The sequence below is a fragment of the Balaenoptera borealis genome, assembly GCF_965194805.1.
Source record: "Balaenoptera borealis genome assembly, chromosome: 16".
NCBI lineage: Eukaryota > Metazoa > Chordata > Mammalia > Artiodactyla > Balaenopteridae > Balaenoptera > Balaenoptera borealis.
Window position 1 is genome coordinate 88991236 of NC_138872.1, and position 13544 is coordinate 89004779.

The window sequence follows — 13544 nt, forward strand, 5'->3', positions numbered from 1 at the left end:
TGGCTATGGCAGCCCTTCTCTCCTCATTACTGGGCAGGTTAACTTCACGTGGAGGGGGTGACACCACCCATCTGAAAGTGTAAATGACCCCCAGAAACTCTTCTGGTGCGAAGACCTTCAGCGAACTGTTCAGGCCAGGGCCACCCACTTCTGTCTCTGAGGCGTCTCAGCCTATTTCCCAGGGGCTCCTTCCCCCAACTCTTCCCTGGTCTCCTGACCCCACACTCCCTTTGACCCCCCGCACTCCCTGCAGAGCCCTGGGCTGGACAAGGGGCGGAGTCCCGGCAGCCAAGGGCCCCGCGGAGAAACGTACCTCCCCCCCACCCCCGACCTCCAAACAAAGCAAAAAAAAATCTAACAAGGAAGCGAGGACCTTAGTTGGCCGCGGGCCTTTAGAACCCAAACGAAGCTAAGACGGACAGCAGAACCGAGGCCATTAGGACATGTTAAAGTGATGACCGTCCCTTCTTGATCATTAGTATTCACTTAGAAAATCGTAATTCCCATGACGTCCCTGTTAGAGAAAACCTTAGGCTGAAGATGAAGAACTACATTTTGTGTCCGTGTGGGCGATAACCCGCACTTAGAAGTTTAAAGCCGGCTGGGAATTGCGAGGGGCCCCGCGCAGGCGCAGAGCTGAGCGCCAGATCACCGCACGTCTTCGCTGCCAGGAGAGGTGAGGGTTCGGTGAGAGAGGAGAGGTGGTAGCGGACATTCGGGGGTTAAGGGTCAAGATGATGGTCAGATGAGCTGAGGGGTGGGCCTTCTGCCGGCTGGAAACCCGAGTAGAGCGTATGCCTTCGAACTGGGCAGTCCGAGAAGGCCTCGACCGGAGCAGCCGGGAGCATACAGGGACTCGCAGGCGCCTGAGGGGCGACGAAGACGGCGCTGCGCAGGCGCGGTGTGACCAGCGGGCCCGCGCAGGCGCAGTCTGGCGGCGGCCCCTGAGCACGCGCGGAGTGGACGCCCGTGGTCGGCAGGCGGGTTGAGGAGGCTCGTCTACTGTGTCAGGTGTGTCTCGCCCGTCTCCTTCGCCTGTCATGCTTTCCGCAGGGCCGTTTGTGGTGTGCGGCCGCCGCCATGTAGGAGTCTCGGCAGGGAGCCGGCCCTGCCTTTCACGCGGCGCGGCTCCGGCCTGGTCTCCCCTCGGCGCGCATCGGGGCGACGCGCTCTGCCCTTCTAGCCCGCGCCGGCCGGTGACGCCATCGGAAGGCGACCGGAAGAGCCGGCGCCGCGTGTCCGTCCGACTATGGCTCTGCGTCACCTCCGCCCCCTCCCCTCTCCCTGTGTCCCCTCTCCGTATCCCGTCCCTTTTTCCCTTCTCTGACTGCAAAGTGGGCCTCTTTAACCTGTTTCTCGGCCCCGTGGGGAAGGATGAGAAGCAGAGTAGGAGGCGAGGGAGCAAGGAGCGAAGGAAGGTCCTCCCTGCAGATTGTCTGCAGTCAGGCCACACTTTGGTTGGAGTAGGTGCACGGATGAATTTGTCTCTTTCAAGTAAACAGGTGTTTAATAACGGTTTCACATTTATATTTAGTGTGTTGTCATCACTGCTCAGAGTAGAGACCTCCCTGGCCAGCAAGGGGAGCACCCAGGATGACCCACCTTCCAGGGGCTCGGGACTGGGTGCCGTGTGGGAGAGCTGGGGCCAGGCAGGCTTCTCCTGGGGTCCTGCAAGGAGGGGTTGGCGAGGGTGTGTGCCTGGCCTCTGCCCTCACCTCCTTCTTCTCCCAACTCCTCTTAGCTAAGGTCCTCCAGCTCAGACGTTACTGTGTAGATTTAGCCTCTCCGACTTCTTCCTGTTGTTTAGTCACTCGTGATCTCGTGCACCAAGAGGAAGGCGTCCTGGAGCTGCATTCTTCCTGCGTGGGCCATGGGGACGTGAGTGGGAGGAGTGAGTAAGACTATGGGCATTCGTGCAAAATAAACGTGTTGAAATGTTAGCCGTGTGTGTTCACTTTATGTTTTTTCTTTCACCCTCATTTCAAGCCTATGGTTTATGTAAGTCATTGTTCGAAGGATTTTAGTTTGTTCTAAATCAGAATTACTCTGAAGTTAATACGTAAGCAGATTCTCATGAAAGAAAAAAAACTAGGTGGGGAAGGGGATGCAAGGAGAGTGCTTATGAGAAGTTCTGATCTAAAAATATATCCAGAACGACCATTTCTTGCCACCTCCCCAGGGTAATTGATACATATTGTGGGGAAGTTGCTTTGAGGCTATGCCAGCATCCTGTTTCTCCTCAGATTTTTGCCCAATTTCTGGAAACAATTATTACAGGGTTGTTTGCCTAATGGTGGTATTCTGTTTCCCTCATTCCTTCCTTATGTATTTATTTATTTTTGGCTGTTCCTGGAGGCATGCAGGATGTTAGTTCCCTGACCAGGGATTGAACCCGTGTCCCCTGCATTGGGAGCTTGGAGTCTTAACCACTGGACTGCGAGGGAGGTACCCCCTTCCTCATTTTTTTTAAATTTTAAATGTTTATTTATTTGGTTGCACCGGGTCTTAGTTGCAGCTTACCGGCTCCTTAGTTGTGGCATGCGAACTCTTAGTTGCAGCATACATGTGGGATCTAGTTCCCTGACCAGGGATTGAACCTGGGCCCCCTGCATTGGGACTGTGGAGTCCTAACCACTGTGCCACCAGGGAAGCCGCTTCCTCATTTGTTAATAACATTTTTTCTGTAGGAAAACACTTTCTTCTTCCACATTTATTTATTTGAATATTTATATGAGTATGGACTGAGACCTTTTGGTCTATGGGAGATTAGCCAATACTGTCATTATTAATTAATGGCACACTCATTATATTAATAAGTAAAGATTACATTTTCCTCAAATCATTCCAGCTCTGGCCATTAGGAGCCCTTGATATCAGACTCCTTGATATTTACTCCGTGAAGTCCTCAAGGCTGTCCTTCTCTCCAACATCCTGTTTGCAGGTGGAGATGTGGGGTCAGTTTGCAAGGAAAAAGAAGTCGTTCAGACGGCTGGTCCCTGGAGAGGCGATTTCCTGCATAAATGGCGAAATCGAAGGATGAACACTGATGGTGGCAGTGATGGTAATGTGGCCACTTGTCGGGTGTACTGGGTAGTGGGTGAAGCATTTGGGACACGTTTTTTTATTACACCCTCATCGTAAACCTAAGCCTCACCTTCGCCGTCCTGGTTTTCCCCACGAGGAGTTGGAGCCTGGGCGCCTCGGGGCCTGAGCGGGGCTCACTCTGCGTAAGAGGAGGAGGCGGTGTTCCAGGGGGTCCGTCCTTCCCCATCTGCTGGGCAGCCACGCTTGGAGGGACCCCCACCAGGCAGAGCGGTGCTGCGCTCGCCTGCGTCCTTTGCGACGGCTCCACCCTTGCAGGGCAGCCGATAAAAAGGGCCCTTTCTGTGTGCACATGGGCACATGTTACACCCATTCCCAGTGGAGCTCCAGGGGCTAAAAATAACCACGTGTTTTCTGTTTTATCCAGAAAAGAGGAAATGTGCAGTGTTATTTCGTAACATTTACGATTTTGGAAAACTTGAATTTTTTCCACACGTATTTTTAAAATGTCTTTGGAGCTGTCCTTGGAGGAAAAGACATGATGCAGATTTCACCAAGCGTCTGTCTGCTTTGTTGTCCACATCTTCAGGAAACAGCTCTGTGGAGAAGGGGAACCATCCCTCAACACACATGGCCAAGGGATGGACTTGCAAGCAACCCCCCAGATCAGGTCACGGGGGTCATAGGAGGAAAGCCAGCTCTTAAGGGGCCTTGGGACCTCACAGCCCAGGCCAGAGGGGAGAAGGGACCTGCCCAGGGTCCCTTGGCATGGCCTGTTCTGTGTAGAAGGGGAGGCGTGCTGTCCCACGGCCACTGGCTGCCTGCAAGAGAGCCAGGCTTCATGGTCCAGGCTCAGCATCGGACCTTCCCCTGACCCACCTCGGGCTTCGTGCGGCCTTTGTTTCTTGAGGCTTGTTTGCTCCTTATGTGAGCCAGCACCGCTGAGACACTGTCCCAGTTGTTTCTAAGGCTCCCCTGTAGGAGGCTACCAGGCTGATGGTCACGAGCTGGTACCAGTGCAGCTCCCCGCCCTTCTCACTGAGACTCTGGAAAGTTAAGAAATATGGAAAGAACAAACAAAGTAAAGGAGACACAAGTCGCCCACAGCACAGGAAGCTGGGAATGTGGGTGTGTAATCACTGAGACCATAGAGGTATTTCTGGCGAGCCAAGGGCAGAAGGACTATGGGCAGGTGTGGGTATGGCTGGACCTGCAGGAGCGCCCTTCCTACCCAGACCCCTGCTGCATATGCAGCCTTGAGCAGAGGCACCGGCATGGAACTGGGAGGTAAGTGGTAGAATATGTGGAAAGAACAGAGAACACAAATATGTGGAATGAACACGTTTCCTATAGCTATTCAGTGGTAATTTGAAAATGTAACGGACAAACTGAGACCTGATCTCAATAGGACAAGCTAGGAACAAACTCATCCAGGAAGGCAGAGGCTTAATGTGAGAAAGCTCAGTGTCACTGAGGTTATAAAAATGGTGTGACCAAGGCAGAGACAGCTGTGCCCTGGAGAGCAGATTAATTCTTCTGGGTTTTAAGGACTCAGGATAAGTCAAAGCAAAAATACATCTGGATCTTTCTAAACCCACTGTATGGTTGCCCCCCAACCAAGACGGAGGTTCTCTTGCTCTATGGACGCCCCCTGGTCGTCCAGTCCCTGCCTGACCTACACCCACTCACGTGGCTGACTTTCCCTTTTCATCCTAGAGCCTAATCAGTAAAATGCCTACATGCTTGCCCCTGGTCCCCCCCAACTAGTGACTTCTAATCTTTAGAGCTAAACATCTCCACCTTGATAGCTTATCACAGGGACAGGGAGGGCCGTGCTCCTCCACTGGTTTCCCTGGTAACTGATGAGCCAACCTGACGTCATTTCCCCCTGTAACTGGTAACGCCCCCTCCCTCCAGGAGGGAAGACAGTCCCCACCTTGCTTCAGGCGCATAAGGTCCCTGTCCATTAAGCCACTGATGTCTCTGCCGCTGACTCCAGGCTCTATGGTCTTGAGGCTGGGCAAGGACATGGCTCGTAGGCCTGCAGGGGGCAGCCCACCACCTACTAATGTGATTCAAAGGCTCATCTGGACGGATAGGTGGGCAGGAAGAACCCCAGTGTTTTAAGCGAAGAGTGTCAAGTGCCGAGACCCTTTATGAGATCCTGAACTGGCACACGTGCCCGCCGGGGAGTCCAGACAGGACTGAGCTCTTCTGGCTCCAGAGGGTCCATGGCTCAGGAACCTGAGCTGGATCCTTGGCAGGGCTGCGTGGTGCTGACGGTTAGAGGGGCGGAGTGAAGCGGGGTTATCACTCCGTCGTTTCCTGGCGTAGTTTTGACACAGCAGGGTCCTGGTTTGCAGGGAAAATGGGGGGGTTATGGAGCCTTCGGGTCAGCAACACGCTTTCACAGCAGCTAGGAAAACACCCTCACGCTGTACTTCTACTCCATGGGTTTGAGATTGTCGCACACACAGCCTTGGAAGTAAACACACAGGCTCTTTGGCCCAGCAGTTCTACTTTGGGAATCTATCCTCGCAAAATAATGAGTGACCCCAGGCAAGCTACGTGCAGAAAGATGTTTACTTCTATGTAAAACATCAGAAACAATGTAAGTACCTACCAGTCAGGAGATACATTACGATACAATCATATGGTGAGGTATCATTTTGTGTTGAGTTGTGTTTGTGGCAGTGGAATATTTCTGAGGTATAATTTCATGGGGGTAAGTTTACAGAATAGTATGTACAGGAAAAATAGTACAGCTCGAAGAAAAAAATGCACAGAAAAACCTGGAAGGCAGGGAGGTTTAGGAAAGGAGGCTGACTTTGTATGAAAGTAGGTCATGTGGAGGGAGGCAAGGAGGGAGGGACGAGGGGTTCCAGCAAATCCAGGGAAGAAGCTTGTGGAAGACAGGGGACCCTTCCCGCCCTTTAACCCCTTCCTGACATTTCTGTACTGTGGCTTGGCCTTCCCTTAGGACACCAGCCCCAGGATTAGTTCAGGAGCCCAGTGGCCTTTGGACTTCCAAAGCTGGCCCGAGCCTGGCAGATTTCCAGGGCAGCTGGGCTGCCGGTGGGGCTCTCAGGGCAGTTCCCCAGGCTGGACCACGGGCTCCACTACTCTACTCGCCCGCTCCTTCCCCACGCAGGCCTCCCAGAAAGGACAGTCGTTCTCCTCCAGACCTCTCCGTTGCCCTCCTGTCCTCAGCGGGGACCCCATCACCCTGTGGAAGGGAGGTCCTTGCAGCCCAGAAGCAGGCCCAGCCCTCAGGGTTCCCCGGCCACAGTGGGCTCTGTCTGGGAAGGAAGTTCCACCCACAGGCCCAGCTAGTGGCCAGGGCAGGGCCATGCTGACAGCATGGCGGACAGTGTCTTATGTCACTGGGCCTGCATGTTTTGGGCCTTGCCTGTGCCAGCCTGTCGTTTGCCGGGAACTGGAGACGCACAGGTTCTGAAATGAGACGGCAGTTGTCGCCTCCATCAACCCATTCTCCGGGGGCTGTGCTGCTTCTACTTGGGGTCTCTGGGTTCGGTGTGTGTGATGGGGGGACCTGACGGAGGGTTCCAGGTGTAAGAGAAGCAGCCCCACCAAGTGTCTTGCTGCAGCCTGGTGGTGCCTGTGAGCCTGGGGTCAGAACCTGGCACTCAACCTCTCGGTGCCTCGGTGTCTCCATCTCTGAAATGGATATGATAACAGCAGCTATTTCGTAGACCTATTATGAGATATTAGCAACTAACACACGTAGAAACACCTAGAACACCGGGTGGCGTGTGGGAAGCACTCCAACGTGTCAGCTTGCTGTAAAGACCAGTCTTCTGTCCTGACGGTAGAAGCAGGCAGCAGGCTGCCTCTAGTGGCCTGGGGTCACCAGCAGGGCCGGTGCAGGACTCAGGGCCGGAGCTCGGCCATTGCCCATCGATGACACAGCCACCCTCCAACTGGTCACTCTCTAAAGGACAGGCAATGAGCAGGGTCCAGGGTCAGCCCCCAAGGATTCAGTCGGCACGACCTGCCCTGTGCACCCAGTGCCCCTGTTAGTGGATCTGAGCCATCCCGTCCCTGGGAGATGAAGGAGCTGGGCTGTCACCTGAGTGTCTGCGGCTGAGGGTGGACTGACGCATTCCAGGACACAGAGCTGGGGCCTAGCCCTTGGCTGCTCACTTCGACAACGTTCCCTGAACCCCAGTCTCGGAGCGAGGATGGGGTGGAGCCACAGTCCTCACAAGATTGTTTCCCCTTCCTTGGATTTATGAGCGAAGCAGTGGGGTTGGGATGTGTATGATGGTGGCAAATCTGAGGGGTCTCTGGGCTCCCATGAGAGGGCAGACCCGGTAGCTTACCTCCTCCCGACAGGAGTTTCACAGAGTGGACACCTGCGTCTCCTGCACAATGGGCGGGGCCCAGAGAGGACGCACGTCCTTGTCAGTTCTGAGACTGGGGCACGTTGGGTAGGGGTCTCCCACCCATGCCAGGCAGCTCTCAAGAGACACGGGCAGGCCGCAGCCAGGGGAAAGGCAGACGCTTCGACGCGTGTGTCGGAACAGAGGGAGCGAACCACTGGCAGGCCCAGCGCGTACTACATACGCGCTTCAGCGCGGTGAGAATTAAAACTGCAGGGTTTAACACCAACGTGAGCCGAGTCACGGCAAGGGTGTGGGGCACCAGGAGCCCTCCCATCCTGTGGGTGGGAATGTACACTTGTAAGATCCTAGAGCCTCTGGGCAGCTACTCGGACGTCTCTCCCAAGGCCAAGCGCACACTGACTTCGGGACCAGCGAATCCAGAGGTGTCAGGTGCCCCTCGACAGCAGAACGAACTCACATACAACGTGGGGACAACCGGTGTGAATGCATCTCAGAAATGCCAGTTCAGTGGAGGAAGCAGGATGCCCACAGCACAACCACTACAGAGAGGCAGATGCGCCCATGATGGCGGGAGTGTGGGTAGTGGTCATTCTTGGGGACTGGTGACTAAGGCATTTGGGAGCCTTCTAAGGTACTTGGAACTTTTTATGTCTTGGTCTGGGTGTGGATTGCACATGTGTTCAGTTTATAAAGCCGTACTCTGAGCATATCTGCACTTTATTAGCGAGACACTCGAGAAACAAAAGCGCCCTGACCAAGGGGCTGCAGTTGTGGGCCACGTGAGGCACCTGCATGGCCTCGGACAGCCCTTCCCATCTGGGCCTCAGTTTTCACGACTGTGGAGCAAGGGGCTGGACGCAGCTGAGGAGACCTGAGCCCTGTCCACAGGCATTTTCACACTGACCTTGACCTCAGGGCTCCCGTGACCCCTGGCCGCAGGGCTCAGGGTTGGGAAATCGCACGGTGACTCACTTCCCTCAGCTCATCCAGAGCCAGCCAGGGTCTGATCTCACTTTTTCCACTTGGAGGGAGCAGCAGGGGGAGGGGCCTCTGAGTGTGGTGGGCGGGTGGGTTTGGGGGAAGGCCATCCACCAGCCCTGCTAGCTGCCCACGTGACCCTCACTCGGGACCCTGGGGATGCAGGTGCAGGGCCATCTGTGCCCATGGCTCCCACTCTCCTTCGGGCCCCTACCTGCAGCTGGAAGGGTCCTCTGGCCTCTGCTGCAACTTGTTATCATGATGGTTCAGAAAATCTGAGTAATTGATTAGCACTCAGATCGTGAAAATAGCGATGGTTCAATGCTTTCTGTATGTCAGGCTGTGCTAGAGACTGTAGCCTTCAACACATCCGCATGCTGCGGGCCGGCCCAGGGGTGGAGAGTTGATAACATCTTTTACAGGAGAGTAAACTGAGGTCACTTGCTCAGGCCCCCAAGGTGGTCGCAGTGACCACAGCAATCTGCAACATCACACACTAGGTGCTTGCTAATTCTTTCCTTTTTGCATTTTCATTGTATTTAATCTTTGTTCATCCCTTTATTTGTTCATTTATTTTAAACAGCTTTATTGAGTTATAATTCACAGACCACACAATGCACCCATTTAAAGGGTCACCTCAATGGTCTTGGTTTATTCTTGGATAAGAGCAACCATCACGTGGTCAATTCGGGGTGTTTCCATCACCACAAAGAGCAACGTGTACCCTTTAGCTAACGCCGCCCCCCCCCCCCCCCGCCGTGGTCAGGTTTGACTATAAAGGTTGGTGTGGTTGGCAGTGTCTAGCGAGATCCCCTCCTGGCTTGGCACAGTGACCCGCGGCCCAAGTTGCCCCTGCTGGTGGCTCCTGCCTGTGCTGTGCTCTGTGCTGTGTGTCTGCCCAGCTCTGTCGCAGAACAGCCGCTTAGGGGCAGGAGCGTGGGACCTGGCCTCCTCTAAGTGGCCCAGACCTGCCTGTAGCTTAGAGTCTCCCTGGAGTTACTGAAAACATGAATATAAAATAGGAGACAAACGGATATGCCTCATCTTAACCATTGGAGAATCACCGGGCCTAAATACCCAAGATCACAGCACAGTTTGCCCTAAAATCTCCCATGATGGGCGTGGATGCTTGACCCAGCCTGGAACCCGACGGACTACACCCCACAGACTACCCCATGATGGGCCGTATTAAAATAGTTAATATGGCCCAACGTGAGTGAAGACCGGGCTCTCAAATTTGAGGCGCACTAAGCTAGTGAGGGAGCAGTTATTCCCAAGCTTCTCCATTCATCAGCCTCTTTTGGCCTGTTCTGAAATCTGGGTCATTGGTTCTGTGAGCCTATTCCAGCCGCAGGGGGCCTTGGCCCTGGGGATACCCTGGGAGGTGCTCACTGACAGCTGCTCCGGCCCTGTTTGCACCAGTCATGGCTCAGATCTGCCTCAACCCTGCTTTCATTGTAGTGGTATTATTTTGAATAAACAGATTTATTTCTCAATCTGGGAGAAATCACTGCATTTGGCCAAAACAGACATGTTTTATGTTTTTTAAAATCAGCTCTACTGTGCTCAAAAAATAAAGAAAAGATGTGCAAAGACAGTCTTGGTTGTTTAGGTGACACCAAGGGAACTCCTGCAAGAAGCCCAGGGACTAAGGGCTGATCCAGTGCCAGGAGGGTCATTTCTGAGCAGGTCACAGGGTGATGAGTCAAGGAGCAGAGCTGCAATGAGTCAAGGTCACAGCTCAGAAACTCGTCAGACACCAGCTGCTGCAGGACCTGGGCCCCCCATGAGAAGCACGGGGCGGGGATGGGAGTGGGGAGGGGGCTGCAGGGCTGCGTCTTCCAGGGTGTGCGTCGGTGCCGTGGACATTCTCAGTCCTGGCTGCTTCCCTAAGCAAGTGACACCCTTCCTCCCTGCTCAGGGGATCGCTGAATTCCTCACATTCCTCCGTCTTGGACCCTCACTTACTGCCTCTCGCCCGGCTGTGTGTTAGCTGGACCCGCTCTCATACTTTGTGCTAAGCTGGAGAGAATGGACCAGATTTTGTTCATGAGAGTTTCCTTGGATCCTGGGGAATTCTAGGCAAAAGTTTGGGATCAACACTTGGATACCCCTCTCTAGCCATACTGAGTTCCCGATGGCTCCCCAGACCCCACGCCTCTCCATCTGCAGAGACAAAGTGCACCTCCCAGCCGTGTTGTGACACTAAGCTGTTCACACCAGCACGTTTAGCCAGAAGAAATCTCGTCACTCCTCCCAAACTCCAGAGCACAGCTTCTCCATCCCTTGAAGGTCAGAACTATGCTCCTGACCCTGTGGTCGTTTAGGGCCAGAGCTTGTCTTCCTGATGTTCTGTGGGCCCCTAGGGTCTGGCATGTAGGTGTGTGTGTGCCTATTTGGGCATGTGGAAATGAACACGCCCAGGTGTGAGCAGCCAACACACATGTGAACATTTGACCACATGAGAACACCTGTCACCCAGGTATTACATGACCTCACGATGACATTACATAGGTGGATAAATAGGCTCAGTGACCTTGCTCGGGGTCACAGCGAGGAAGGGATGGAGCCAGGATTTAAGTCCAGGTCTGTCTGACACCAAAGTGCAGATGTGTGACTACGGCTTTCTACTGCCTCCCCATGTGCACTGGCCCCTCAGCCTGATGCCCAGGGCCCAGAGAATGAATGACTGGGCTCCTACCTCAAGGAACTTAGTTTTTGGAAGAGAGTGACATGAAACCACCAATCCCTAGATAAAGTGGAAGGAGCAGTGATAAGTGTATGTCAAGGGTTGCTATGTCTGCATGTTTGTGTCCCCCCAATTCACGTGTTAAATCCTAACACCCAACGTGACAGTGTCAGGAAGTGGGGCTCTTGGGGGTGACTAGGTCATAAGGGTAGAGCCCTGAAGAATGGAATTATGCCCCTGTAAGAGCTTCCTCGCTGCTTCCACCAGGTGAGGACACAGTGGGAAGGAGCTGGCATGAACCAGGAAGGCTCACCACCAGTTTGGTCTGGGCTTCCAGCCTCCAGACTGTGAGCAATTAGTGTCCACTATTTGTAACCACCAGGTATGGTGTTTGGTTATGGCAGCCAGAGCTGACTGAGACAAAGGCAGTATAGGAGCAGAGGGAGGGCCCCAACTCAAACTGGGGGGCCAGGCAGGCTGCCTGGGGAGTGGACATTGAGATGGGTCTTGAGCTGAAAGAAGTCCATATGGATGAAGATAGTTGGGTGGCTTTAGGCAGAGACAATAGGGTGGGTAAGGTCTGGAGCAGCCTGTGAGTTACAGGAATTCAGGGACCTCTGCGTGATTCCACGTGGTACATGGGGCTGGAGGAAGCAGGAAGAACCCTTGAGGTGGGCACTGAGTGGAGGGGTTGGGAGTCAGGTGGGCAGAGTGTCAAGCAGAGAATCCTCTGAGTGTGGTGGGGAACTGGGACTGGCAAATCCATTGGAAGTGACTGCAGCGGCTCAATTGAGGGCAGGAGCAGGGCCAGAGAGTGGCCATGGAGATGGAGAGGGGTGGACAAGTGAGGGAATTACTGAGAGAGAGACTCTTCGGATGATGGGGGGGTAGGGGGGAGAGAAGGAGGTTTGCTTTAGGAAGGAAGGGAGATGGCTGGTGGACAAGAGCAGGTTGCTGTGCGGGAACGGGAATCTGAAAATGGAATCATTTGCGGGAGGTCCTCTCTCTCCCTCCCTTCTCTTGTACCATCTAGCCCCAGCCCTCCTCTGGCAAACCTCAGGGCTCCGAAGGGTTTCCCTCTCTCTACACTGCAGTGCGCCCTCTGTTAAGATAGTGATCTGTTTCTCAAGTCCGTTGTAGTGAAGCCATCGTGACCTTTGAAACAGATGAAATGTATACTTTTTCCAAGTGTGGCTCAAAGGATGTGAGGTTTGTGCACAAGGCAGTTCTAAAAGTGGATGGGTAATTGCTGGTTCTCCTTCCTGTGATGATTTTGTAAGATCACGAACACTCACCCCTCAGAGAAAACAACTAGAAAATCTGCACAAAATGCAAAAACGTGCTGTTTGAAGGCATCAGGGAGTGAGCGGCAGCTGCAGACAAATTCTGGGTGGGGCTGTGTGAAGAGCATTCTGTGGCTTCCAGTCTGGGCCTGGTGCAAGCGGGCGGTGCATGGGGGGAAGAGTGCTCTGGGGAAAATGAGGTTAGGGTTAGGGTATGGGTTAGGGTACGGGTTAGGGTACGGGTTAGGGTACAGGGTTAGGGTATGGGTTAGGGTACAGGGTTAGGGTACGGGTTAGGGTACAGGGTTAGGGTACGGGTTAGGGTACAGGGTTAGGGTATGGGTTAGGGTACAGGGTTAGGGTACGGGTTAGGGTACAGGTTAGCGTTAGGGTACGGGTTAGGGCACGGTTTAGGGTTAGGGATAGGATAGGAACCCCTTATGAGATATATATATTTTTTCCATTTTTTAAAATTTAGTTTTTAATGCCCGACATTGGAAGTTTTACCTCTTGAATTTTGGGTGGTTGTTTTGTTTTTTTTTATTGGACTATAGTTTATCATCATCATTTAACATATTTCAAACGCACACAACACACAATGTGGCATTGTATAGATGTCCTGGAACTCGGTGTATAGTGGATAGCTATTGACACACACACACTTCTTTTCACATACACTTCTTTGTGGTAAGTCATGCTGAAATCCATGTCCTCATGACCACAAGTGCATTTTCCCCAGTGTCCCCCACACACCAATTTGTTGTCTTTGGAGTTTGTCACGGTCTATGCAGAGATAGATTTTTACTTCCACTTGTATGGGTCTGAGCGTATCAGCCATTCCTTTCCAGCTTCTGGGCTTTCCCTGTACATTCGAAAGACCTCCTCCGTTCGAAAGTATGGAATGAAAACCGACTCATGCATTGTTGTTCTCTGAGCACTTGCTGGGTTTCGGTTTGCCAGTCCACGGCTTCCCTCCTTCCTAGGAGCCAGGATCTCGCTTTTGCACTCTGGGCAGCCCTTGGTGGCCACCAGGCCGCGCCAGCGTCTCCGTGGAATTTTAACCACCTGGAAATCGCGTGGGTAGTGTGTTTCCATGGCGGCAGACGCCAGCCAACACCTTCCCAGCCTCCTCTCCGCGCCCCCGCTCCCTCTGTGTGCTACCGGGGTCGGTCGTGCCGTGCTGTG

The 13544-nt window shown here is 53.6% G+C and overlaps 1 protein-coding gene across 1 annotated transcript; it reads left to right on the forward strand.

The window, feature by feature from the left end:
• Window positions 1–1040: 1040 nt before the first annotated feature.
• On the forward strand, window positions 1041–13427 carry LOC309613742 (uncharacterized protein; the record flags this gene model as incomplete). Its single annotated transcript, XM_082360998.1, has 5 exons — window positions 1041–1494; window positions 1808–1891; window positions 2942–3061; window positions 7793–12601; window positions 12739–13427. 4 exons carry the CDS (start codon window positions 1041–1043, stop codon window positions 7972–7974), a joined length of 840 nt encoding a protein of 279 aa, XP_082217124.1. The 3' UTR covers window positions 7975–12601; window positions 12739–13427.
• Between the last annotated feature and the right edge of the window lie 117 nt (window positions 13428–13544).